Source organism: Vombatus ursinus, unplaced genomic scaffold (assembly GCF_900497805.2).
Source record: "Vombatus ursinus unplaced genomic scaffold, bare-nosed wombat genome assembly UNPS02014807.1, whole genome shotgun sequence".
NCBI classification, from domain to species: domain Eukaryota; kingdom Metazoa; phylum Chordata; class Mammalia; order Diprotodontia; family Vombatidae; genus Vombatus; species Vombatus ursinus.
In genome coordinates, this window is record NW_020954585.1 from 7,441,796 (window position 1) to 7,469,623 (window position 27,828).

The window sequence follows — 27,828 nt, forward strand, 5'->3', positions numbered from 1 at the left end:
GGGAATCGGAGCGGTGCCGGAGCCCGCTGGTTGTCAGGGCTCCGAGGCTGTGTGGTCGTTGGCAAAGACCCGGGCTGAGGAGAGCCGGGGGCAGCGGCCGGGGCGGAGGCGGCGGCGGCGGGACCGAGGCTGCCTCTGATACCCCGCCGCGATGTTGGCGGAAAACCTGGTGGAGGAGTTTGAGATGAAGGAGGACGAGCCGTGGTACGACCAGCAAGACCTGCAGCAAGGTGAGGGGGCCACTCCCCCCCATTCCTCCAGGAGGGTGGGCACATCGTCCTCTGCACGCTCGGGACAAGCCTTAGCCCGGCTCAGTGTAATTGCGAGGCGAACACTGGAGGATGAGGAGCCGCTGCATTGAGAGGGACTGGGGAAGAAGGGTGATGGTGGGACCAAGGAAGAAAGGAGGTGGTGGGACTGGAGAAGAAAGGAAGTGGTGGGACTGGAGAAGAAAGGAGGTGGTGGGACTGGAGAAGAAAGGAGGTGGTGGGACTGGAGAAGAAAGGAGGTGGTGGGACTAGGGAAGAAAGGAGGTGGTGAGGTTGGAGAAGAAAAGAGGTGGTGGGGTTGGTGAAGAAAAACGTGATAGGGCGGGAGAAGCCCATTTCTGAGCAGGTGTCCTGCCTGGCTTCTTCCCGGCCAGTGTCCTAGCCCAGAGATGGTCCTCCCTTTCCCGCCCCTCCCCTTCTCTGCGGTATAGACTAGGTCTGTGGCTACAGGCTGGGATGCTGCTGCCCCAGCTTTTCAATTGTGCACTGCCTTCTTGGGTATCTGGCTGAGTCCGAGTGTGTAACAAGCTAACCCTGGGTGATGATCGGAGTGTATTAGGGAGGTTGCCGAGACTAATCTATCCCAAGTCACCCGGTTGCTGCGTATTCGGAGGCGTTAAACAATTAAAAACATTGTTTTTGCGTAATTTACCCTTGCCGAATTATAATGCCCAAGTACGTACCACTCTACCTATTATATGTCCTCCAAAAGCTCCTCTTCGCCCCAGTACCAGTGCTTGCCTGAGGCGGATTTCACTATTGGCAGTTCTGTGTCAATTCATCCCAAAATAAATACTTAATGATCTGTTTAACCATCGGGTCCACTTGCTCGGTTTTGTTTTTTTTTTTTTTAGCATATTGAACAGATCCCAGGAATTCTTGCATGCTTGAACTATATTGCTCTTCGACATTTTAAATAAGTCCTTGTTTAAACTATGGACAATTCCCACATTTAGTTTAACCTTAAGCAGGTATCTTGCTTTTATTTGTAGAAATGAGAACAAAACTTAACGATAGTTTGAAACCAGCACAGACTTTTCCACACCCAAATAAAAATTCTCTAGATCTAAGCCAATTTCACTTATACAGTATTTATAGTTAGTATTTTTTATGAAATAAAATATACAGTGGCAGTGTGGCTCAGTGAGTGGATAGAAAACAGCCACCCTCAGAGTCAGGAAGAACTGGGTTTAGGCCCTGGTCAGAAAGATACTAGTTTTTAGACTCTCAGCTACTCATTTAACCTCTCAATGTCCCAAGCAACTGTCCAAGACTAGATTGTAGAGCAGGTGCTTATTTTTTGTAATAGAGGGAGTTCCTTATGTCAATGCAATCATGGGCCTGATTTTTTTTTTAAAATATAGATAATTTTTAACATTACTATGAGTTAACATTACTATGAGTAGGCACATTTTATAGCCTAAAGGTCTGAAAGTTAATTTGCCCTTTAAATTCCAAATCAGATTAATGAAGGGCATTAGAACACTAAACTTCTTCAAGGCATATGTGCTTAATGACTTGTAAGCTTTCTGGAGTTAGAGAAAACAATATGCGTCTGTTCTTTGGGATAGTTTTTTTCCAAACAATTTGCCTTGAAAAATCATAACCAAAGTAGTCAAGCCTTATGTTGTCTGTGTAATCCAAGCTAATTGACTATTGCAAAGTAATATTTTCTGCAGTTATGTAGCTTCACTGACTGTTTTAACGCAGCACTGAGTTTATATTTTAGGTTTCCCTGTATGTATTAGGTCATTTATTACTCAGATACGTTCTTTAGAGTTAATGAAGTATCAACATATAATGGAGATAGCGGAATAATCTGAAAAGAAAGCTGAGCTTAGGGTCAAAGAACTGGGTTTCTAATTCTAGCTGTGCTGCGTACTACCTGTATGAACTTAGGCAAATCACTTAACCTCTCTGGGCTCAGGTTCCACATCTTTAAAATGAAGACATTGGAGTAGTTATCCTCCAAACCTCCTTTCAGCTGTAAATCTGTGGTATGCTAAGTGAAAATTTAGGGGTAAATATTTCCAAGTACAATAAAAGGAGCTGTATACATGACTTCAAAGATAAACATTTTTCTGCCTTCTGCTTTTCCTAAGTATAAATCCAGGCTCACAATTGTGTATTGTGCTTGGATTGCTGTTTCAGAACTCTTTTCTACAATGTGGATAAGTCTGTCTTTGCCCTTTGTAACCATAAGAATTTGTTGTGGATAACCACTGTTAATATTTCACCTACTCTGAAATGAAAGCAAATATTGGAGTTATGTGAAGAATTTTTTTAAACTTTCTAGACCTTAAATTTTAATGTGTTGTTATAATCAAGAATCTTTGATTTGTAAGGAACCTTAAATGTCACCTGGTCTAACACTCTTGCTCCTACCTCAAGGTATATTTTATAATTTTCAGAGTGCTTTCATGCCTGTTACCTCATTGATTCCCACTGTAACCCCACAAAGAAGATAAGACCAGCATAAACATCCCAAGAAATGGGAGATGTGATTTTTTTCATGTGTATAACCTGCCAAAATGCTTTGTAAAAAAAAAAAACAAAACTGAAAATTGAAGTGTTTGGGATCTAAATATTTGTCAAAGAACTTCTCTTGTGACTTTTAATCTGCCTTCGTGTAATGTTTAGAAAGTCAGGAAGTATCTGTAAATGAAATATCCTGCTGTCCTTTTAGTTCAGTGGTTTTACCTGTGTTCTTAGCATGACTAGACTTCATGCATTTACTTTTATTGTTGTTCCCTTTTCCGTTTTCTCAGTAAGGAGGATTTGGAAATAGCAAAGCAAGTTACCTTTAAACAATCTACTACTGCCAGCTTCCTCTCCCTCTAGTTTTTAAATTTAATCTTTAATCAGTCTTGAAGACATTTATCAGTCTTGGAGAAAATCTCAAGGAAGTACTTCAGACTACAAAAGCATGTCTCTCTAGCAATCTTAGTGATTTTTAGCTAGGTCAGATATTTAGCTAAAGATTTACTGTACTTTTTAAAAATTAAAAATAATGAAGAACCCATCTTTAAAATGGAGGCACTAATCTACCACCTTATCTCTCATTAGAATCATAATAATGGTCAAAGTGGATCTTTTATCAAAGGCTATCTGCAAGTACAGAAAGGAGAAATTCTCCACTTTTATAAAATACTTTTGATGCAGAGAGACTATCTTTTGTCAGAAGGGTTAGTGTGGTAAAAATACTGACAGCGATGTTTTTGAGTAAGAGCTTTTCTGGGACAGGAGCCTTCTGTGCAGGGTAATGATGGCCTCCTCTTTGAAATGTGCCCCTGAGAAAAAGGTGAAGGGACTTTAGAGCTCTGTTTTATTTTAGGTCAGCTGCTATTACATCTACTACCTTTGTGAGCCAGGCAAAAGCCCAGAATAAGGATTCAGGTTTCTACAGTATGCGTCAAAAAGCTACAGCTCGGTTTTTATAAGAATACAAGCATGTGCCATGTGCTTAAAACTTCTGTATCTTCTGAAACTGATAACATCTGCCTTACGTTAACTTCTTTTCTGAATCACTGTGTTTCTTGGATCATTAAAACAGATACCAACATTTTACTTAATGTTTATGCTAGGGATTTTTGCTTTCCCAAAAGCTTAGCAACGGGAGTTAACACCAAAACGTTAGTCAGTGACGCATATTACTTTATTACTTTATAGTGGCAAAAACTTTCAGCTCTAATGCTAATGCAGAGTTATTGCTTCAGACTACCAGCTGATGTATAGCTTTTATTTGAGAGAAATATAATAGCTGTGGGCTTTAAACATTTAAAATCTACTGACAACTTTTCACCAGCTTCAGCTGCATTTAGACCCAGTTTTCTGGACAGGAAGAATTATATTAATGTCTGAGCACTTGCATAGCTTCCTGTTATTCATAGTTAAAATACACTTAAACTTGTTGAATCCTAACATATATTCCTAGCCATAATCATTGAATGGGTGTTGCCTCAATCGAATGTGAGTCCTGGGAAAGAGCTTAACTTAAAAAGGCCAAGGTCTCCCACGGCATCCAGGGCCATTTCCAGTCATCCTGATCTTGCCACTAGAGGGTTGCGGAGGAGAGAGAGACAGAGACAGAGACAGACAGAGACAGAGACAGACTAGGTAACTTTGCACAGCCGTCCCTCACTTAAATACATTTCACTTGCAAGTCATGGCATCACCTTCCTGATGTCATGGTCCTCTTTGAGAAACTTGTTGAATCCTATAATATATGAAGGCATTACTATGTTGGAGTTTCTGAGCCTGCAATGAATAGAAAATAACTCAGGGATTCTTGCAGCGAGTTTCTCAGTAAGAATATAATTTCAGAATCATAGACTCATAGTCTTAGGACTGGACAGGCCCTTCAAAGTCATCCATATAACCCCTTCATTTTATAGTTAAGGAAACTAAGGCCAAGAAAATTTGTCACTTGTTCAAGGCACATAATAAGTGACAAAGTTAGGATCCAGATCATTTGATTCTCCAGGTGAGTGATTTTACCATTAAATAGCTGAGAAAAGAGAACCCTTTAACTAAAGATACCCTAATAATTATTTAATGAGAAATGAACAGGATCTTCTAAACTTTGTTTCCTTTTCGCTTTTGCCTTAACTGAAAGTGCCAAATAAGGTTACTAAAAATTCTATTATCTCATTTATCCCCACTCTGGAAAGCCTTTTTGGGCTTGTTGCCAGTTTTTGTCTATAAGTAGGAGCCAGATGCTACACAACAGAAAAGAATAGCTTTGCAAAACACATACACACACACACACACACACACACACACAGAAACAACAACAACAAAAACTAGTCCTTAAAATAACATAAGCACTAATAGTCTACTCTACAGTGACTTCATGAATGGTTTGCTATTTCACAAAGATAAGGGCATGCTTTTATGGACACTGGTCTTGCCAAAAATCCTATGTTGTCAAATATTCATTAGCTTGTGTTGCATAAGGTTACTTAGGCTGTCAGGACCTTGTGTAACTAGAAATGTAGTTTGTGATAAGCATATACCTTAAATTCTATGCTGTTTGTTTTTCACTTAAAGAGCTCTGTACTTTGTATTCCTTTGAACAGTAGGAAAATTGTCAAAAGTGGTAAAGATGAAGCTGGTTGCTTAAATAAAAGTATTCCACATAACCCTGTACAGCTGAATGGAAAAGTGAAGTAGTGTCTAACTAAAGGTCTGATTCTGGGAAAGATTTCCTTTCAGATGACTAATTTAGGATGTCTTTGTCCTGCCTCTGGCTATTATACTCTGTGATAAACAGGCCAGGGCGCAGGAAGGAGAACTTTAAGTAATATCTAAGTGATGATGTCATGGCAGGCTTTTGCCTCCGTTGCAGTGTGGTACCCTCTGGGTGGTTTTCACACACCCTATTTGTATAAACTATTTTCTGTAGGACCTCAGGCCAAAGACTGAAAAGAATTTAATGAATATTATTGGGTAGTAGCAATTTATTTTTCAGCTGGAAAAAAGCAGGATATAGACTTGCTTGAGCCTGTGACTCACCCCCAGAACTGGCAATAACAATCTGAGTTCTCTAATTCCATTTCCATAGTTCTGTGTATTAAACTAAGCTGAAAAGAGCAAGCTATTTCCACCCAGGAAATAAGTATTTTCTCCTTCAAAAATAAGTGGTGTTAAACTGACAACTTTTTTCCTAAAGGAGTTTTTATTTTCCATAAATGTAAAATGATACTGGTCTGGATGATGAAGGAAGTGATTATGGGGTTGGTATATAAGTACTGTCCTGTAAACTTGGAGAACTGAATTATAATCTCTGTTTTGCCCCTGACTAAGTGTAGTTTTTTGAGACCAATCACTTAACATCTTTTGTGCCTCTATTGTCTCATCAGAAAAATAAGACTAAATGTCTTTATGTTATGAAGATTAGTATTAAAGGCTTTATGTTTTTTGTGAGAAAGGTGTTGTTATATACATACACTGGTGGTATTACAGGGAGTTGAGGCCTGATATCTCAATGAAATATATGCAGTATTAGTATTTATTATAAATAAATTATTAGAAAATGCATTTTAACACCAGATTTGCTACTACTGTAAGGATTTTGCTTCTTTCTTTTTGGTCCAGTACCTGTGATTTCATTGGTACAGGGAACTTCCAGTTTCTTCCACCAAAGTAGATCCAAAGTAGATCAATGAACTATTCTACAACTTTGGGCCCAGGATCATAGAGCTAGTATGTGTTTAAACAGAACTTGAACCTAGGTTTCCTGACTCAGATTCACTAACCACTATGCCATGGTGCCTCTCAGTGACTTTAAGTAGTTGCAAATATTTTTAGATAACTTTATTCATAATAGTACTATATATATATATATATAAATTTAAGTATACGTTGTGTTGGCATCAGTTTTTGTTCCTCATTACTACTTTTCTAATATTATTGGTTAATTGATATGAAATTTTAATAGCACTAGCAATAAGTAAGGACTAAATATTATTTCTCCATCTTTTTCTCCTTTAAAAACTTGGCTTTGTATCAAATGTGGTAAAATCGGTTCCAATTGTCATAATAAATTTACATTTTCTTGCTTCACCATTTATAAATGTGTATTTGCCACTAATAGAAAATGAATATCTATGCAATGGGCTTAAAGCCCAGGGACCTCTTGGTTCATCCTGGCTTTGCCACTGACTTGCTCTGCCACTGACTTGCTCTGCCACTGACTTGCTCTGTGATCTTGGGCAAATTACTTAAATTTTTTGAGCTTTAATTTCCTTGTTCATGAAATAAGGATAATAGTTACATGACCTTTACCGGGTTGTTGTGAGGAAAATCTCCTGTAACTCCAAGTACTATAAATCAAATATGTTATTTTATAGTGCCTCACAATTTACAAAATGTTTTCTTCACAACAACCTTGAGAGAGAGAATAAGGATTGTATTACTAGGCCCATTTTATAGATGGGGAAGCTACTCTATAACTGGCAAGAGTGAGAATGGAATATGAATCCAGGGCTCTTAATGATTTCCAAATTCAGCACTGGAAAGAATAAAGTTATAATCTCTGATATCACAGACAAAGGGAGACGCTAGGGTGGGCTAACAGATGTTCTCTCTTTACAATTATAAAACATGGAAGTTTCTAGTATGAGTCAGAAGCTGGAAGTGGGGATGGATCCAGAGCAGAGGCACCTCCAATGTGAGATTCTTTTCACTTAGTTTGGGGGTTTTTTTTGTTTGTTTAATTTTTCACTAATACCGTATTCCATTTTTCTACTCACAGTACAATATTTTGTAAACTGATTTCACCATATGGCATTTAAAAAGGTTCAAGAGACATAATTTCTGGGTAATTTAATCATTTTATTAGTAATGCCAGCATTTTAATAAAAGTATGGTCATTTGGCCATCTGTCTCTTAGACCAAAGACAATCATGGCAGACTTATAGGTTTTATGTCTTTCTAAGAGTAGGTGTACCCCAGGGTGGCAGTCAACCCTGATTGGCTAACAATTAATGAGAGGTGGACTTAATGAGAATTAACAATTAACTAACTAGCTAACAATTTATGAGAAGTGGGGCTAATGAGTGGCTAAGGGTGACATCATGTCACCCTTGGACAGAGGGACTATCTCTATACCCAGACCACTCCCAGCCTTGGGCAGTTTAGACAGAAGGGTCTGTCTCTTCCTTCCATCCCTACCCCAGGTTGATTGAATGGAATTCACCTTAGACTAGAGATTCCTTACAAAATTGGGTGGGGTCAGATAGACAAGAAGGTTAGCTCACCCTTCAGAAACTGAGGTCTTGAACTGAGGAGAGAGAAAAGGGGGAACTCTGAATCTTCCCAAATCATTAGTTATTAATAATAATTTCTCTCATTCCCCTATTTGATGATTCTGTTGAGAGGTGCATCCTCCTCAATGAATCACTCACTGGTATGACAAACACTTCATCAAAGGTTTCTAACTTTGAGACTTATGAGGGGAAACAATGTGAGGGGAAAGGGAAAGATGGACAAGCATTGACAAAATCAGAAGGGGCCATCCCTTTTGATAACATTTTGACAAAATCAAAAAGGGCAATCCCTTTTGATAAGTAGATCTTACAGATAAAAAGGTGCAAAGGCAAAAGGTAAACAAACAGTAAAATAGAAGTCTCATCTCTCTGGTGTCTTGGAAAGATCTGCTACAGCTCTCTGGTTTAGATGTGGTCTCAGCAGTTCTTCTCTAGTTCAGGTCACTTGTAGAGATGTTCTTTCCCTACAAAATTGGTCTTAATGCAATTTTAAATTTACTTTGCCAATAACCAGGTCAAATAATGAAAGTTAGCTCAAACTTTATGTCTGTATTGTTAGAAAATCATATTTGGAACCTTTTAGGCCAGGGAATTTACAATTTTACATTGGCCAATTGTCATGTTAATAATACAAAGGAAACTCAGATACAAACAAAAAATTAGAACCCAATTTTTATACTTGGCATTATTCATTCCCCTATTAGGAACATGGGATTCTGCTAAGTAATTAATAACATGAACACTTTTTATAAGAAGATGGACTCCAATACCAAAATGAATTCATTTAAAAGTTGTCAGATTGGCTTCAATTGTAATAAAAGGCTCCAGGATGGTATATATAAATACACTGAGTGATCAGTTTCAAAATAGTGCATATCAAATAAGTTTTAAGATGCTTAATAACAAACAACAAAAGACTTGGGATGGGATGTGTAAATATAATAATCCCAAATTGTATACAGAGAACAGTTTATATGAAACACTGTCTATACTAAAACATGTTCAGTTATTAACCACATTCAAATGGACATAACAGAGACTGCTGCTCTCAGAATCCTTTTAAACTATGGGAACATCTTTAAGGTGACTCTTAAGTAGTTTTCATGCATTTCTACACATGTTCTAATCCCAGATTAAGTAACAAACATAAGTAAAATCAGATTTCCCATTAAGGTGACATAGGATAGCTCCTAAGTTACTACTCTTCACTAACATAACTGTGTTGAAATCCTATTCCTTAAAGAATAAACAAAAGAGGTTCTTGACTTAACCTCACAACTTAATAGATTCACATGTTTGTTTCACAAACTTCTCTACCTTTGTCTAATTATACCCATATCATTCTGAAAAAAATGAGATACTTCAAGAAATTGAATCTTATACAAGTTCAAGCACTAATTTAACTCTTGTTTAGACCATGGAATGACAAATTCAGATCAAAATAGCAAGATCTTTCCCACTTACAGCTTATTACAGTAATGTAGATGCCTTAATATTAGTCTAATAACTAAAAGATTCAGTATTGTCGTAATAAACTTCCGCTGTTTGTCTGCACTGATAATAGAAATTCGCTATGAGTTATAAGCAGGGGACATGGTTATAACAGCACCAAAATTGGTCCTTAAGGCCTACACCAATCTAAGTGATCTATCATATGGAACCAGGTGAACAGATTTCTTGAATGGGAAAATGAATTAAGAAGAGTCCAACCTTAGCTTTTTCTACCTACCTTATTCCCAGGGACAGATATTCATTAGCCTTGGATCTCAGACATTGCTTCCATTGAGCTGCTGACATTTTGTTTTTTTAAACATCCATTTAAGGATGGTCAAGGACACAACAAACCTGAGAACGAAACTCCAAAAAGAATATTCAGGGTCCCAAAAAAGCTTTTTCCTTAAACAGTAAAGTCTCATTAATCACAGTAGGTTTGTACACAATTGTTATCAGTATCATTGAATTATTGCAATAAGTTGTCTTACAAATAAAATGTAGTAAGCCTTCTAAAAATCACACGAAAGTTCTTAATTAAACATGTACACGAAAGATTTTTACTTAAGCATTTCCTCCTAAAAGTATTTCTCTTTGTCAAAAGTTTATCCTGATATTAAAAAGATAATCACTAAACTTTCATGAAGTAAATTCTTTGGAAACCTCTAAACTGACAGATATCTATTCAACCTTAAAGGAAAAAAAATCTTTAAAATTGGAATTTATCAAAACTAAGTTGGTGTAAAATGTCTTTTCATATCATAAATAAATCCCCAAAGTGTCATAAAAACAAAATAAATTCCTAATCATCACAAAATTCCTAGTTACTACCCTTCTGTCATCAAAACGTGTTTACAATAGGGAGTATTCAGTTTTTCTGAGCAAAAAAACCCCCAAACTAATTAAATTAGCCTTATCACAATAACAAAGTTTACCAGGCCTTTAAAATTTTATTCAGTATCCTTTTCTTCCCTTTGTCTTAAAATATATCACTAGAAATCAAGAAAATAATTACATTCTGGAATTCCACATAGATAGTGAATATGTGATAGTTCACTTAAACCCCTAAAAAAACACTGGTCAATTGCTGTAAGCCTCCAGATTCACATATAGAAATTTAACATAACATAAAGATTAACATAAAGAAATTTAGAAGACCTTTGGGATTATCAGGTTCAAACAGATTAATGAAGAGATGAAGAAACTCAGTCTCAGAGCTGTGAAGTGACTTGTGAAAAGTCAAATGACTAATTAGTCAGAATCTTGGACTGAAGCTGCTGTCCACATTTCCATTAGATCATGCTAATAGCTGCAGATATGATCTAAGTGGCATAGTGGATGGAGTGCTAGGTCTAGAATCAGGAAGACTTGAGTTCCAATCCTGACTCAGACAATTACTGGCTGTCTGATCCTCAGCAAGTCACTTAACTTCCCTGTGCCTCAATTTCCTCATCTATGAAAAGTGGAAAATAGTAGCACCCACCTCCTGGGTTTGTTGTGTGGATCAAATGAAATAATATTTGTAAAGGTCTTAGCACAGTGCCTGGCATGTAGAAGGTGCTATATTAATGCCAGCAATTAATTAATTAATTATAAAACAGAGATGATAATAGCACCTTTGTCCCAGGGTTGTTGTGGGGATCAAACAAGATATTTGTAAAGCACTTTGTAAACTTTAAAGCACTACATAAAATACTTTGTTGTTGCTATGAGTATGATATTATTTATTATATATATATATATACATATTTTTGTTAGATCTGCAACTTGCTGCTGAGCTTGGGAAGACATTGTTGGATCGGAACACAGAGCTCGAAGAGTCTCTTCAGCACATGTACACAACTAATCAGGAGCAATTACAGGAAATTGAGGTAAACTCAGTTATATTCCTGAGGTATTGTCCTAGACTTTCAATGTAGCATGTGTCTTTTTTTGTTTGTTTGTATATTCATCAAATGAATATTGAAACAGACTGCTGCAATGAAAGTCAATATTTGAATTCCAATATAACCCTTACCAATATTGAGAAAACTTGATTGAATCACAGAATTGTTCAAATTATGCCCCTTTTCTTGCCTTAGGTGTAGAAAACCAAGAAATATTTAATCTTTTAGGCTTCTTTTTTGGAAAAAAAAAAGTATCATGAATAATAAAATTTTAGGACTACTTGGAACCTTAAAAGATGAGGTCTAGAAAAATGTAGTGACTTGGCTGTGGTCAAGGAATTAGTCTTAGAGCCAGAGTTAGAGTGAGTCCCTGGACTCCTTTTCAGAATATTGTCTACTATGCCATGTTAACGCATTGATGACATTTTTAGGGCTATGGATAAGATTTCAGAGAATTGCAGGATGTCCAAGCTGGAAGGGAAGGTCTTAGAAAGCACCTAGCTCTTTCTAGCTCTCATTTTGGAGAGGCAATGTGGAAGAAAACTCTGGACTTAGAACCAAGAGACCTCAATTCAGTCCCAACTCCTCTGGGCAAATCACTTACCCTTTCTGGATCTCAGTTTCCTGATTAGTAAAATTGGAATAGTACTTTGTATTACCTCAAAGTTGTAAGGAATGTGCTCTGTAAACCGTTACCTGCTGTATGAAGGTGAGTTCTTTATGTGAAGGTGACTTACTCATGGTCACAGTTAGTTGAGCTTTTTCAGAGCTGGAACTAGAACAGTCTTCTGATACTTGTCCAGTGCTCTTTCCTTTCTATCCTGATGTCTCCCTTTAAAATTATCTAAGTTTAATTTTCATATGGCAGTATTTAAGTGCAAAACAATGATGAGAATACTGTATTTCTACTTTTAGTTTTTTTAGTTTCTTAAATTTTGAAGATGATGATAAGGTATTCTGAAGGTGAAGAACCAAGGTGACTAAATTCTAAGTAGCTCAATTTTATTAGTTTTTCTCATGAGTTGTACCATGCAAAGGATCAATAGTAGACCATTTTCTCTACTTCTGTGGTCTCAGTCTATTTACATTTACAAGTATTTTTAATTTAATGATTGTCACATGAAATAGAAAATAATCTAAGAGAGATGCTTACTTTCAGTTTCTTTAGTAAGGAAAAGCAGTTATTAAGTGCTTACTCTGTGCCAGGTACTGGGGATATAAATTAAGAAACAGAGACAGCTCTTGCTTTCAAGGAATGTATACTCAAATGGGGAAAACAATGTATACATGGATGAGCCAGGGAGAGGCACTTGAGTTCAGAAAGTTGCCTGGTTGGTGAGCAGAGTTGATTTGATGATGAGATAATTGTTGGTAAATACTGCCATTTAGGTAGTACAGATAATTGAAGATCTTTTTTATGGTTCCATAACCATTGTGCTATTAACTGTTTTATTAGTAAACTTTTTTTTTCCTAGAAACACCTCAATCAATAATATCATTGCAAGTTAAACCTCCAAAGATTTTGACAACATAGGACCCAGGGCTTTTGTGCCTGTTTAGAAAAGTTTCAAATTGTCCATGCTCATGGAGCCTGTGTTACCTGAATCAGCATCTTTTGAGGACCAACTCTCTATATTCAGTGCTGGGGTTATAAAGGTAGGAAGCATAGGAATCGGATGTCAGAACTAAAAGGGACATGACCTCAAAGGTCATGTAGCCCAATACCCTTAGCTTACAAATGCAGAAAGTGTGGTGAAATGACTTCCTTATTAATAACAGAGGTACAACTTGAGCCCACCTTTCTGACTCTCTTCTACTATACTATATCCTGGAGAGGGCCAAACACAAGAAGCTTACGACTACATTACTCATAAATTATTCCACCCTGGAGCACATAGGTGGTGCAGTGGGTAGAGCACCAGCCCTGGAATCAGGAGGACCTGAATTCAAATCTAGCTTCAGACACTTCATAGCTCACACTTACTAGCTGTGTGGCCCTAGGCAAGTCATTTAACCCCAATTGCCTTGTCAAAAAGAAAAAAGAAATGATTCCACCCGAAAGATCTTATCAAAAGCAAAAACACCAGTTTGTTCACTTAAGACACTTATTCATTCTACCATATTTACAGTGTATGTAACAGACCTTCCCCTTAACTGCATTTTCACAAAATTTGTGTGACTTGCCCAAAAAATATTTCTAAAACTTTTGGGAAAGTGAGTCTTGAAATTAGGCCAAGTACAACTTTAATGTGTTAGACAAAGATTATAGAACATGCTGTTTCCTTAGTTGAAGTTAATGAGGCTTAGAGTTTGCCAAGATACCTACAAGTGTTTACCCAAGCTTTTAAAAATTAGTTAAAGGTCCGCCAGATTTCACATTGGCCAAATAGAATGACTTTCTAGCTTGATTGATAACCTAGATGGATCACACTATTTGATTAATTCCTTTATGGTTCACATAATATATGGAGAACAGAGGGGAAAGAGAATTTTGTTTTCATTGCAGAGTCCCAAGGTGATTTAAAATACTTAACTCTAATAATTATATATTTCAGATTCATCTAATTATTAAATGACAGCTGTGCACAGGGCACAGTGTTGGCTGCTTGGGAAGGGTAAGAGTTTAAGACAATCCTTGGTCTGAAAATTACAGTGAATTTTGTCACCTTGTCTTATAAGGTCCTTCCACATTTGTGAGTGACGGTATTATGCAGGACTACGTGGAAAAGTACATTAGAGAGAGACAAAACAAAATGCTGCTTAAACTCCAAAAGGTAAAAGTTGAAACTGACCAGGAGCCCATGGAGAAGGTGCATTCGAGTTGGGTTTTTAAGATGGTAAGGAAATCCGTAGATCAGAGGTGGGGAAGAGGACATTCCTGGAATGGGAAACAGCATGTGCCAGGGGCAAATCAATCCAGTTTGGCTACAGCTTAGTGTGCACCAAGGGGGGATGAAATGAAATAAAAGAGGAAAGATGGAGTAGCACTGCATGGTGAAGGGTCTTGACAAGCAGGCGAGATGTTGGTAAGACCTAAAGGAGAGCCCCTTAGAGTTTTTGAGGAGGAGTGATCAGATCTGGCAGAGGTTTAGGGGATGAAATGGAAGAGAGTGGAATGGGGAGGATTCATGACAAGGCCCTTTTTCAGTAGTGGCATAAGCCTGTGGCAATGAGGGATGTTGGTCAGTCAGTATCGGTGAGAATAAAGAGGCTGAAGTCAGACTGAATGGAGATGTGTGTTATGGATGTAAAAGAGGAGGGTCCAATGGAACACCAAGGTCTTGAACACAGAAGACTGGATAAATGTGGTGCTGTGGACAGAGATAGGGAAGTCCAAAGCAGGATTAGGAGGAAAAATAAAGTGGAAGTGGGTTTGGGACATGTTGACTTAGATGTGCTGGTAGAAAGAACATCCAGGTGACACTATTCTATCAGCAATTGGAGACTAGGGTCTGGGGTGAGAAGAGAATCAGGGTTTGAGAGAACAGATTTAGGAGTTGATGTCCAGGGGCTTTCTGTGGCTAATATGTTTCAATTCAGTGGAAAATATCATAAAATGTAAATCATTATGAAGAATGGTAGGTAGAAATCAGTCTTAAAAGAATGTTGATATTAATTACATAAGCATAATTATACACATTAGACAACCCCTCCCAACAACAACAAAACAAAGTACTTCCAACTGTAGAAGAGAAATTAACTCAAATTACTACATAATTAATAGGTTTTGCTTGTTGGTTAGTAAAAGGAACATAGGAGCTTACACCAGAATAATTGCTTTATAAGTTGTTTATCTTTATTTCTTTATCTGTTTAAGGAAGTTAATTAAAGTAGTTTCTCAAATATTCAGACTAGAAAGTACAAATTATATATTTTTTTCAATCAGAAGTTCCAGCTTTGAATCTAAAAAAGACAAAACATTAAAATACGTAGATGGGCATTTCTGAGTGAGCAAAACAGGCTTATTCTTTGAAAGGAATATTCATCCTTGTTGCTTTCCTTAACTTTAAATGTACCCTTTACTTTTACTTCTTGCCTTCTCACTCACTTCTTAACTCTTAGCAGTCTGCCTTCTGACATTATCACTCCATCATTACTCCTGCCTTTTCTTAATCCTCATTCTTTTTTGACCTCTCTGCACCACTCAACACTGTTGACAACTCTCTCCTCGATACTTTCTCCTATTTGGGTTTTCATGACACACTGCCTGGTCTCCTGGTTTTTCTTCTACTTATTTGACTGTTTCTTCTTAGTTATTTTTACTGGTTGATCATCTATATCATCCCCTACCCCTAACTGCAGGTATTCTCCAAGGCTCCATCTTGGGCCCTCTTTTATTTCCTTTCTCTCTACTCTCATTTGGTGACCTCATCAGCTCCCATGGGTTTAATTATGATCTCTCTGTAGAAATCATCTCTATATATCTAGTCCTAGTCTCTCTCCTGAGCTCCAGTCATTCATCTCCAACTGCCTCTTGGACATCTCCAATTGGATATTCTGTAGTCATCTCAAACTCAGCATGTGCAAAACTTAACTAATATCTTTACCCCCCAAAAAAGTCTTCCAGACTTCTTTAATTCTGTCTAGGTCATTATCATCATTCCAGTTTCTCAAGTAACAGCCTAAGGGTTTGAGTCATCCTCTCTCTCATACCACATATCCAGTTATTTATCAAAATGTTTCTGCCTTTGTAATGTCTCTTACATTCATATCTTTCTATCCCAGATATGGCCATCACAGGTGGCCTATCACAAGGCCATCACCCTAGTTTAGGCCCTCATCACCCCTAACATGCACTATTGCAAAAACCTTCTAATTGGTCTGTTTACCTCAAGTCTTCCTTCTCCTGTCTATCCACCACACAGCTGCCAAAGCGATTTTCCTAAAATACAGGTCTGACCAAGTCATTTCCCATCCCCTACTCAATAAAGTACAGTTTATTAGCTGGATTCTTTTGGTGCTAGAATCAAATAAAATTCCCCTGGCTTTTAAAGCCCCTCACGGACTACCTCTGACTTACCTTTCCAGTCTTATTGTGCATGATTCCCCTTGCCATACCCTAAAGTTCAGCCAAACAGGCCTTCTTACTGTTCCTCACACATGACACGGTCACTTATCTTTCTCTGTACCTTTCTTCTTCTGTCTCTCATATTTGGAATGCTTCTCTCATCATCACTTCTTAAAATCCCTTATTTTCTTCAGAGCTCCATTGTCCTCTTCTCCCCACCCCCAAATTTATGTTTTGTTCATTTTGTATAGATTTCATATATACTTATCCATGCCTATGTTGTCTTCCCTGCTACAGAATCTAAGCTCCTTAAGATCAGAGACTGTTTTAGTTTTGTCTTCATTCCCTCAGTACCTGGCATATAGTAGTTGTTTATTAAATGCGTGTAGATTGATTGTTTGATCTACTCTATCTACTCTATTAGCCAAGGCCTTAGGGCAATTTTAAACTCAAATTTGAGACGATTCAAAAGGATAATCCTAACTGTGCCCAAAGGGCTGTAAAACTGTGCATACCCTTTGACCCAGCAATACCACTGTTAGGTCTGTTTCCCAAAGAGATCCTCCCCCCCCCCAAAAAAAGGAAAGGAAGAGGACATATATGTGCAAAAATATTTATAGCAGCTTTTTTTGTAGTAGCAAAGAATTGGAAATTAAGGGGATGCTCATTAATTGGGGAATGGCTGAACCAAGTTGTAGCTTATTATTGTGATGAAATACTATTGTGCTATAAGAAATGACAAGCAGGATGGTTTCAGAAAAACCTGGAAAGATTTACATGAACTGATGCAAAGTGAAGTGAGCAGAACCAGAAGAATGTTGTACGTAATAACAATATCATATGATAATCAACTGAGAATGACTTAGCTTTTCTCAGCAATACAATGATTCAAGACCATTGAGAAGGATTTATGATGAAAAATACCCTCCACCTCCAGAGAAAAAAGTGATGGATTCTGAATACAGATTGAAGCATACTATTTTTTTAACTTTATTTTTCTTGGGATCTTTTTTTTTTGTCTGTTTTCTTTCACAACTTAGCTAATATGGAAATATGTTTTGCATAATTGCAAAAAAAAAAAAAGATAATCCTAAAGCAAACCATTCACAGTGAATGAAAAACAGTGTGTGTGGTTGTAATGGGACTAGTCACCTTGGTGGTCTTTCTTTGCCTTTTGGATAAAATACAAACTCCTCTGTTTGACTTATAAAGCCCTTCATCTTCTGGCTCCAGCCAACCTTTCTGGGTTTATTGTACCCGTGCTGTCTTAAATTACAGCCAGACTGCCATACTTAATGTTTTTTATTCAATTTTCCATCTTCATGCCTTTGCCAAAGCTGTCCTCCAGTCCCTGGAAATACACCCTCCTCACTGCCACCTCTTAGAATATTTTGCTTCCTTCAAGAAAAAGGAAAGGCAACCATGTGGCACAGGAAGACCAGAGTTCAAATGCTTAGAAACTTACTCGCATGATACCCCTGTCTGCCTTATTTTCATCAACTGTTAAAAAAAGAGGGAGGAGGAATCATAATAGCACCTTCATGGTTGCTGTGAAGATCAAATGAAATAATACTTGTAAAGCACTTAGCACAGTGTTTGCCACATAGTAGGTGCTTAATAAATGGTTATCCCCTTCCCCTCCAAAGCTCAGCTTAATTTTTGCCTCCTGCAGAAAACCTATCTTGTTTCCTCTCACTACCCACCCTGCCTGTTTCATTTGCTAGTGCCCTCCCCTCAAAAATGACTTAGTTAGGTACATTTGAATTTCCCTTCTAGTATACTTCTTTTCATCTGTACCCCCCATTCCCAGCCTGGGCCCCAAGTTCCTTGAGGGCTGAGGTTGATTGATTTTTGTCTCTGTTTCCCCTGCACACGAAAGGCCTCATGCATAGTAGAATGAAAGAAAGGGTGGCTGTAAATTAGAGCAGCCTTTGACCTATTAAGGAAGTGAGTAGACAACTGGGAATTTTACCAGAGGGGATTTTAGACCTAGACTCTTGCCTTCTTTGGAAAGCTGGATTTTTAACCATTCTGATAAGATGGGTCTCCATTCAGTTTGCAGGGTTAGTTTAATTTACCTAGTTATCTGTGTTCTAGTTGGACATATTCCTGTTGATTTCAGAGACTTCTTGTCTGTGTGTGCTCTTTTGCTAGTACTAATAGCTGAAAATCAAGTTTTTCTGGATTACAGGACTGGTTTTTCTATCCTGGATGGAGAGAAGGAAGGAAAACATTTAATGTGGCAAATTACTTTGAATATCAGCGTGACCTGACACAATTAGATTAGTGGATAGCCTTCTACAATTCCAGAAGTGCTTTTTTTTCTTTTTTCTTTTTTTGGTGAGGCAGTCTGAGTTAAGTGACTTGCCCAGGGTCACACATCTAGTAAGTGTCAAGTGTCTGAGGTTGGATTTGAACTCAGATCCTCCTGACTTCAAGGCTGGAGTTCTGTCCACTGTGACACCTAGCTGCCCCCACAAGTACTTTTCAAGTTCACGGTTTCAATATGTGGACAGAGTAGAAGGTGGTTTTGTCACTTCATCCATAAACAATTTTAAATGGTTGCTAATAGAGTAATTAAGTATACTAATTCTTAATATGACTAATCAAATTGTGTTTAGTGAACCTCATTCTGCTTTTAAGGCAGCGTAGTGGAGTATAAAAGGTATTGAACTAGGAGTTGTAATTCAGTTCAGCAATGTTATTAAGCACCTGCTGTGTGCAAGCACCTCTGTGTGGACATTCCCCATCCCACCCCCATATATTCCTTGAGGACGTGGACTATTCATTTTTGTCAGTAACCCTAGCACCTCCAGCAGTGCTTGGCATGCATTAAGCACTTAATAAAATGTATGTGGATTGATAAGACCTGGCTTCTAGTCCTGATTCTGCCATTAACTTATTTGGACTTACTTTTGTGAAAGAAAAAAATTCAGTGCTTTGCATTTTTGTCAAAGAATCTGTTAGAGATAAATTTATGCTTAGAAAGAGAGAAAAGGAAAGGGCAGAGTTTTCACCTCATAGTTCTCTCTGACCCAAGCTACGGCTCCTTACATTTTTATAGTAATTTTTTTTAAGTTTTAATTTTAATTTTAATTTTTTCTTATTATGGTAATTTTTATTTATTTTTTTGTTTTCAACATTTACTTCCACAAGATTTTAAGTTCCAAATTTTCACCCCATCTCGGCCCTCCCCGACCCCAAGATGGCATGCATTCTGAATACCCCTTCGCCTAGTCTGCCTTCCCTTCTATCTCTCCCCCCTTTCTCTTATCCCCTTCCCCTTCAATTTTCCTGGAGGGCGGGATGGATTTCTATACCCCATTTCCTGTATTTCTTATTTCCCAGTTGCATGTGAAAACATTTTTTTTTAAACATGTGTTTTTAAAACTTTGGGTTCCAAATTTTCTCCCTTCCTCCCTCCCCACCCACCCTCACTGATAAGGTAAGCAACTAAATATAGGTTATATATGTGCAGTTATGCAAAACACTTCCATAGTAGACAAGCTGTGAAAAACTAACTCTATTTCCCTTAATCCTATCCCACCACCTTCCATTTATTCTATTCTTTCTTTTGACCCTGACCCTCCTCAGAAGTACTTGTTTCTGATTACCCCCTTTCCCAATCTGCCCTCCTCTCTATCATCTCCCTACTCCCTTGTCCCCTCCCCCCCATTTTCCTGTAGGGTAAGACAGATTTCCGTATGCAACTGAGTATGTATGTTATTCCCTCCTTAAGTCAAATTCTATGAGAATAAGATTCACTCATTCCCTCTTTCCCTCCCCCATTTCCCCTCTACTGTAAGAGCCTTTTCTTTTCTGTTTTTTTTTTTGTGAGATAATTTACCCCATTGTACCTCTCCCTTTCTCCTTCTCCTAGTATAATCCTCTGTCACCCCTTAATTTTGTTCTCCAGATATGACCCCTTCATTTTTAACTCACCCTATGCCCTCTATCTATCTATCTATCTGTCTGTCTATATCAATATATAGTACATATAATTTTTTCCCTCCAAATACCCTAATACTGACAAAGATCTCATGAGTTACAAATATCATCTTTCCATGCAGGAATGTAAACAGTTCAACCATAATAAGTCTCATGATTTTCTCTTTCCTGTTTACCTCTTCATGTTCCACTTGAGTCCTGTATTTGAAAATCAAATTTTCTATTCAGCTCTGGTCTTTTCATCAAGAATGCTTGAAAGTCCTGTATTTCACTGAGTGACCATTTTTACCCCTGAAGAATTATACTCAGTTTTGCTGGGTAGGTGATTCTTGGTTATAATCCTATCTCCTTTGCCCTCCGGAATATTATATTCCTTGCCCTGCGGTCCCTTAATGTAGAAGCAGCTAAATCTTGCTTTATCCTGATTGTGTTTCCACAATACTTGAATTGTTTCTTTCTGGCTGCTTGTAATATTTTCTCCTTGTGACCTGGGAACTCTGGAATTTGGCTACAATATTCCTAGGAGTTTTCCTTTGGGGATCTCTTTCAGGAGGAGATCAGTGGATTCTTTCCATTTCTATTTTGCCCTCTGGTTCTAAAATGTCAGGGCAGTTTTCCTTGATAATTTCTTGAAAGATGATGTCTAGGCTCTTTTTTTGATCATGGCTTTCAGATAGTCCAATAATTTTTAAATTCTCTCTCCTGGATCTATTTTCCAGGTCAGTTGTTTTTCCAGTGAGATATTTCACATTGTTTTCTAATTTTTCATTCTTTTGGATTTGTTTTCCAGTGTCTTGGTTTCTCATAAAGTCACTAAATTCCAATTGCTCTATTCTCATTTTTAAGGAAGTATTTTCTTCAGTAATCTTTTGGACTTCCTTTTCCATTTGGCCAATTTTGTTTTTTAGAGCATTCTTCTCCTCATTGGCTTTTTGGACCTCTTTTGCTATTTGGGTTAGGCTATTTTTTAAGGTGTTATTTTCTTCAGTATTTTTTTGGGTCTCCTTTAGCAAGCTGTTGACTTGTTTTTCATGATTTTCTTGCAAAACTCTCAGTTTTTCCTCTACTTCTCTTACTTGCTTCTCAAAATCCCTTTTGAGCTCTTCCAAGGCCTGGGACTGATTTATAATCTTCTTGGAAGCTTTGGATGTAGGAGCTTTGACTTTGTTGTCTTCTTCTGGTTGTATGTTTTGATCTTCTTTGTCACCAAAGTAAGATAATATAGTCTGACTCTTTTTGGGCTGCTTACTCATGATCCTGGCCAATTACTTGAGTTTTAAACTCTTTGTTAAGGTAAAAGTCTGTTTCCAATGTAGAGAATGTACTGTCCCAAGCTTCGGGGGTTTACACAACTGTTTTCAGAGGTACTTCTAGGGACCTGAAAAGTATCAGTTCTTCCAAGGTACTATGATAAGGGACAAGGTGTTTTCTCTCCACCGCCACAACAAGCTTCACCAGACCAGCATTCCTCCTCACCCCAGGACCACCCCTCAGAACTGTGACCCAGATCCAGGCATGGGAAGAGCAAGAGATTCCTGCCTCAGCATTGGCAAAGAGATCCCTGCAATCGCCCTCTGATCAGCCACTTGATTCCGCCTCAGTCTGTGAGCCAGAAGCTCAGGAGGGAGCTGTGGCCCTGGGGGCGGCTGAGACCTAGCTCCTTCTCTCACCACTGTGACAGACTTTTCCCACTGACCTTCTAAGTTGTCTTTGGTGTTCGTGGGTTGAAAAGTCTGGAAACTGGCACAGCTGCCCATGATTCAGCCCTCTGAGGCCTGCTCCAGGGTTGTTGCGGCCTGCACGCCCACACCAAACTGAGCTCCTCTCCCCACCTGGCGCGGTATACCTTTCCAATCAATCATCCAGGCTGTCTTTGGCTGGAAATTTGTTTCACTCTGTCTTTTTGTGGGTTCTGCTGCTTTAGAATTTGTTTAGAGCCATTTTTTTTTATAGGTATTTGGAAGGGTTTGGGGGGAGAGCTCAAATAAGTCACTGCTTTCCCTCCACCATCTTGGCTCCGCCCCCTCAGAGTGGAGTGAGGAGATGGATATTCAATCCATTTTTATAGGAATCTTGAAACAAAAAGACAAAATTCCTTAACAAAGAAAAATATGAGTCCATAAGTTTCAATAAAGCATTTTTTAATTTATCAAATAGGACTATAGTACTGTTTGTGTTGGGAGATCTACTCTTGAAAATCTGTCTTCTTGGAAAACTTAGGTATAGAGCTAAAACAAAATGAGACAAGTCAACAGGCCTTTTATTTATTTTTTAAAATAATTTATTTTTAATTTTCAACATTCACTTCCATAAGCTTTTGAGTTTTAGATTTTCTCCCTCTCCCTCCCCAAGATGGCACGCAATCTGATATAGGTTGTACATATATATTCCTATTAAACATATTTTCGCATTAGTCATGTTGTAAAGAAGAATTAGAACCAATAGGAGGAACCATAAGAAAGAAGAAACAAAACAAAACAGAAGAAAAAAAAAAGCAAATAGTGTGCTTTGATCTGCATTCCAACTCCATAGTTCTTTCTCTGGATGTGGATAGCATTTTCCATTATGAGACTTTTGAAGATGTCTTAGATCCTTGCATTACTGAGAAGAGTTAAGTCTATCAAAGTTAGTCATCGCACAATGTGGCTGTTACTGTGTACAATGTTCTGGTTCTGCTCACTTCACTCAGCACCAGTCCACACAAGTCTTTCCAGGTTTTTCTGAAATCGGCCTGCTCATCATTACTTTTTTCTTTTCTCTCTTTTTTTTTTGTTTTTTTTGAGGCAATTGGGGTTAAGTGACTTGTCAAGCGTCACACAGCCAATAAGTGTCAAATGTCTGATCTGAGACCACATTTGAACTCAAGTCCTCCTGACTCCAGGGTTGGTGCTCTATCTATTGCGCCACCTAGCTGTGCCCTCCCCCATCATTTCTTATGGCACAATAGTATTCCATTACATTCATATACCACAACTTGTTCAGCCATTCGTCAGTTGATGGGCATCCCCTCAATTTCCAATTCTTTGCCACCACAGAAAGAGCTGCGATAAATATTTTTGTACATGTGGGTCCTTTTTCCATTTTTATGATCTCTTTGGGATATAGCCCTAGAAGTGCTATTGCTGGGTCAAAGAGTATGCACATTTTTATAGCCCTTTGGTCGTAGTTCCAAATTGCTCTCCAAAATGGTCGAATCAGTTCACAACTCTACCAACAATGCATTAGTGTTTCAATTTTCCCACATCTTTTCCAGCATTTATCATTTTGCTGTTTTGTCATGTTAGCCAATCTGATAGGTGTGATGTGGTAACTCAGAGTTGTTTCAATTTGCATTTCTCTAACCAATAGTGATTTTCATTTTTTCATATGACTATAGATAGCTTTAATTTCTTCATCTGAAAACTGCCCAACAGGCTTTTTATTATGCATTTCCTAATGTACCAGGCACTGTACTAAGTAAGGGCTGGGAATACAAAGAAAGGTAACACAGTAGTAGTCTTTGTTCTCAGGGAGCTCACAGTCTAATTGGGGGAGACAATATGCAAACAACTATGTACAAACAAGATATTTACAGGATGAATTGGAGATAATCAACAGAGGGAAGGCACTCGCATTAAGGGGGACTGGGAAAAGCTTCTTGTAGAGAGTTGGGTTTTAGCTGGGAATTAAAAGAACCCCAAGGAGGTGGAGAGGAGAAAGGAGAGAGTTCCCTATCTGGGGGACAACCTGTGGAAATGCCTGGAATCTTGAGTGAGGAACAAAAACAAGGAGTCCATTGTCATTGGGTGCAGGGAGTAAGGTGTAAGAAATCTGGAAAGGTAGGAGGGGGCCAGATTATGAAGGGCTTTGAATGTGAAACAGAGGATTTTGTATTTGATCTAGGAGGTAATAGGAAGTACTGTAATTTATTGACATGGGGAGGGAGGAGTGAGGAGTCAGATCTGGGCTTTAGGAAGATCAGTTTGACAGCTGAGTGAAAGATGGACTCAAGTGGAAGACCTGAGGCAAGGAGACCACCCATTGCCATTGTCAGGAAGACTCATCTTCTTGAGTTCAAATCTGGCCTCACTTCCTAGCTGTGTGACGCTGGGCAAGTCACTTAACGCTATTCCTATCTGTAAAATGAGCTGGAGAAGGAAGTGGCAAACCATTCCAGTATCTTTGCCAAGAAAACTCCAAATGGAGTCACGAAGAGTTGGACATGAGTTATATGATTAAACAATAGTAAAAAGTCTTGTAATCACATAAAAGAGTAAACCCTCCTTTGGATTTAGTCAGAGGACTTAGGTTTGAATCCTAACTCTGTCTGCTCCTTACTAGCTGTATGAATTTAGACTAAATCTTTCTGAGACAATGTGATGAAATTCTTTTGTCCTTTATACTCTTATTTTATTTTTAGAAATTAATTAATTTATTTTTAGTTATCAACATTCACTTCCACAAGATTTTGAGTTCCAAATTTTCTCCATATCTCTTCCCTCCCCCACCCCAAGATGTTGTGCATTCTGATTACCTCTTCCCCCAATTTGCCCTACCTTCTATCACCTCCCTTTTCCTTATCCCTTCCCCTTCTATTTTCCTGTAGTGTAAGATAGATTTCTATATCCCATTGCCTGTGTATCTTATTTCCCAGTTGCATGTAAAAACAATTTTTAACAATTTTTAAAACTTTGAGTTCCAAATTCTCTCCCTTCCTCCTTCCACGTTCACCCTCATTGAGAAGAAAAGCAGTTTGATATAGGTTATACATATATAGTCATGCAAAACACTGCCATAATAGTCATGTTGTAAAAGACTAACTATATTTCGCTCCATCCTTTCCTGCCCCCCCATTTATTCTATTCTCTCCTTTGACCCTGTCCCTCCTCAAAATGTTTGCTTCTGATTACCCCCCCAATATGTCTTCCCTTCTATTACTACCCCCTTCCGTTATCTCCCTCCCCCCTACTTTCCTGTAGGGTAAGATAGATTTCCATATCCAATTGAGAGTGTATGTCATTCCCTCCGTGAGCCAAATCCAATGAGAATAAGGTTTACTGATTCCCTCTCACCTCCCGCCTCTTCCCCTCCATTGTAAAGGCTTTTTCTTGCCTCTTTTATATGAGATCATTTACCCCATTTGACCTCTCCCTTTCTCCTTCTCCCAGTAAATTCCTCTCTCACCCCTTAATTTTATTTTTTAGATGTCACCCCTTCATATTCAATTCACCCTGTGCCCTCTGTATATATTCCCTCCAACTACCCTAGTATTGAGAAAGGTCTCATAAGTTACAAATATAATTTTTCCATGTAGAAATGTAAACAATTCTATTTTAATAAGTCCCTTATGATTTCTCTTTCCTGTTTACCTTTTCATGCTTCTCTTGAGTCTTATATCTGAAAGTCAATTTTTCTATTGAGCTCTGGCTTCTCAAGAATGCATTAAATTCCTCTACATCATTGAATGTCAATTTTTTCCCCTCATTGATTGCACTCAGTTTTGCTGGGTAGGTGATTCTAGGTTTTCATTCTACCTCCTTTTACCTCCAGAATATATTTTTCCAAACCCTCTGATCCTTTAATGTAGAAGCTGCTAAAACTTGTGTTATCCTGATTGTGTTTCCACAATACTTGAATTGTTTCTTTCTGGTGCTTGCAATATTTTCTCCTTGACCTGGGAACTCTGGAATTTGGCTATAATATTCCTGGCAGTTTTCCTTTTGGGATCTCTTTCAGGAGTTGACTGGTGGATTCTTTCAATTTCTATTTTACCCTGTGGTTCTAGAATATCAGGGCAGTTTTCCTTGATAATTTCTTGAAAGATAATGTCTAGTCTTTTTTTTTTATCATGACTTTCAGATAGTCCAATAACTTTTAAATTCTCTCTCTTGGATCTGTTTTCCAGGTCAGTTGTTTTTCTAATGAGATATTTCATGTTGTCTTCTATTTTTTATTCTTTTGGTTTTGTTTTATAATTTCTTGATTTCTCATAGAGCTTTCATTTGCTCCATTCTAATTTTTAAGGGATTATTTTCTTCAGTGAGCTTTTGAACCTGCTTTTCCATTTGGCCATTTCTGCTTTTTAAGGCATTCTTCTCCTCATTGGCTTTTTGGACCTCTTTTGCCATTTGGGTTAGTCTATTTTTTAAGGTGTTATTTTCTTCAGTATTTTTTGGGGTCTCCAAAAGTAAGCCATTGACTCGTTTTTCATGATTTTTCTTGCATCACTCTCATTTTTCTTCCCATTTTTTCCTCTACTTCTCTTACTTGATTTTCAAAGTCCTTTTTGAGCTCTTCCATGACCTGAGACCAATTTGTATTTTTCTTGGAGGCTTTGGATGTAGGAGCTTTGACTTTGTTGTCTTCTTTTGATTGTATGTTTTGATCTTCCTTGTCACCAAAGTAAGATTCTATAATCTGAGTTTTTTTCTGCTGTTTGCTCATTTCCCCAGCCAATTACTTGACTTTTTAACTCTTTGTTAAGGTAGGCTCTGCTTCCAGTGTGGAGAGTGTACTGTCTCAAGCTTTAGGGGTTTTATGCAGTTGTTTTCAGAGATACTTCTAGGGACCTATAAGTTTTCAGTTCTTCCAAGGTGGTATGATCCAAGAAGAGGTGTTTACTCCTCTCCTGGCCAGTGCTCTGGTCTGTGAATGATCACAAACACTCTTTTCTGTCCTGGAACTGTGAGGAGGGTTCCCTCTCCACTGCTTGAACAAGTTCTGCTATACCTTCACCCCTCCTTGCCCCAGGAACGCCTCCCAGGAATGTGACCCAGATCCAAGTATAGGCAAGCAACAGAATCCTGCCTCAGTGCCAGCAGAGATCCATGTAATCTCCTTCTAATCACTTGTTCGATCGCCTTACCATCTGTGGTCTGAGAGCTCTGGAAGCAGCAACCACCATCCCAGGGCTGCTCTGGGGTCGTGGCTGGACCGCACTCATCTCCCACCCAGGTCTGATAGACCTTTCCTACTGACCTTCTAAGTTGTCTGGCATTCGTGGGTTGAGAAGTCTGGAAACCACCACAGCTGCCAGTGATTCAGTCCCATGCTGCCTGCTCAGGGTTTGCTGGAACCTAATCTGTGCTGGCACGGTTTGTGTTGGCACTATGCTCCTCTCTCAGCCTGGTGCAACAGACCTTTCCTATCGACCTTCCAGGTTGTCTTGGGCTGGAAATTTGTTTCACTGTGTCTTTTTGTGGGTTCTGGTGCTCTAGGATTTGTTTAGAATAATTTTTTACAGATATTTGGAGGGGTTTGGGGGAGAGCTCAAACAAGTCCCTGCTTTTACTCTGCCGTCTTGGCTCCACCCTTGTCCTTTATTCTCTTAAAAATTATTGAGGGTTCCAAAGAACCTTTGTTTATATGGGTTATATTTATTAATATTTATCATATTAGAAATAAAAACTGATAAAATTTCAAATATTTATTAATAACAATAATAGATCCATTACACGTTAACAAAGATAACACATTTT

At 38.2% G+C, this 27,828-nt stretch overlaps 1 protein-coding gene across 3 annotated transcripts in view; it reads left to right on the top strand.

Annotated features, from left to right (window-relative positions):
- The first annotated feature begins 108 nt into the window (after positions 1-108).
- The window catches only part of LOC114051931 (cerebellar degeneration-related protein 2-like), a 36,329-nt gene continuing 8,609 nt past the window's right edge, over positions 109-27,828 (top strand). The window contains exons 1-2 of one of the 3 annotated variants that reach the window (XM_027874349.1): positions 109-230; positions 11,288-11,400. In XM_027874349.1, coding sequence (XP_027730150.1) covers positions 152-230; positions 11,288-11,400 — 192 coding nt within the window. In that variant the 5' untranslated portion in view covers positions 109-151. Of the gene's footprint in view, positions 231-11,287; positions 11,401-14,094; positions 14,190-27,828 lie in introns of those variants that run through there. The other 2 variants (XM_027874350.1, XM_027874351.1) reach the window with 2 other exon arrangements.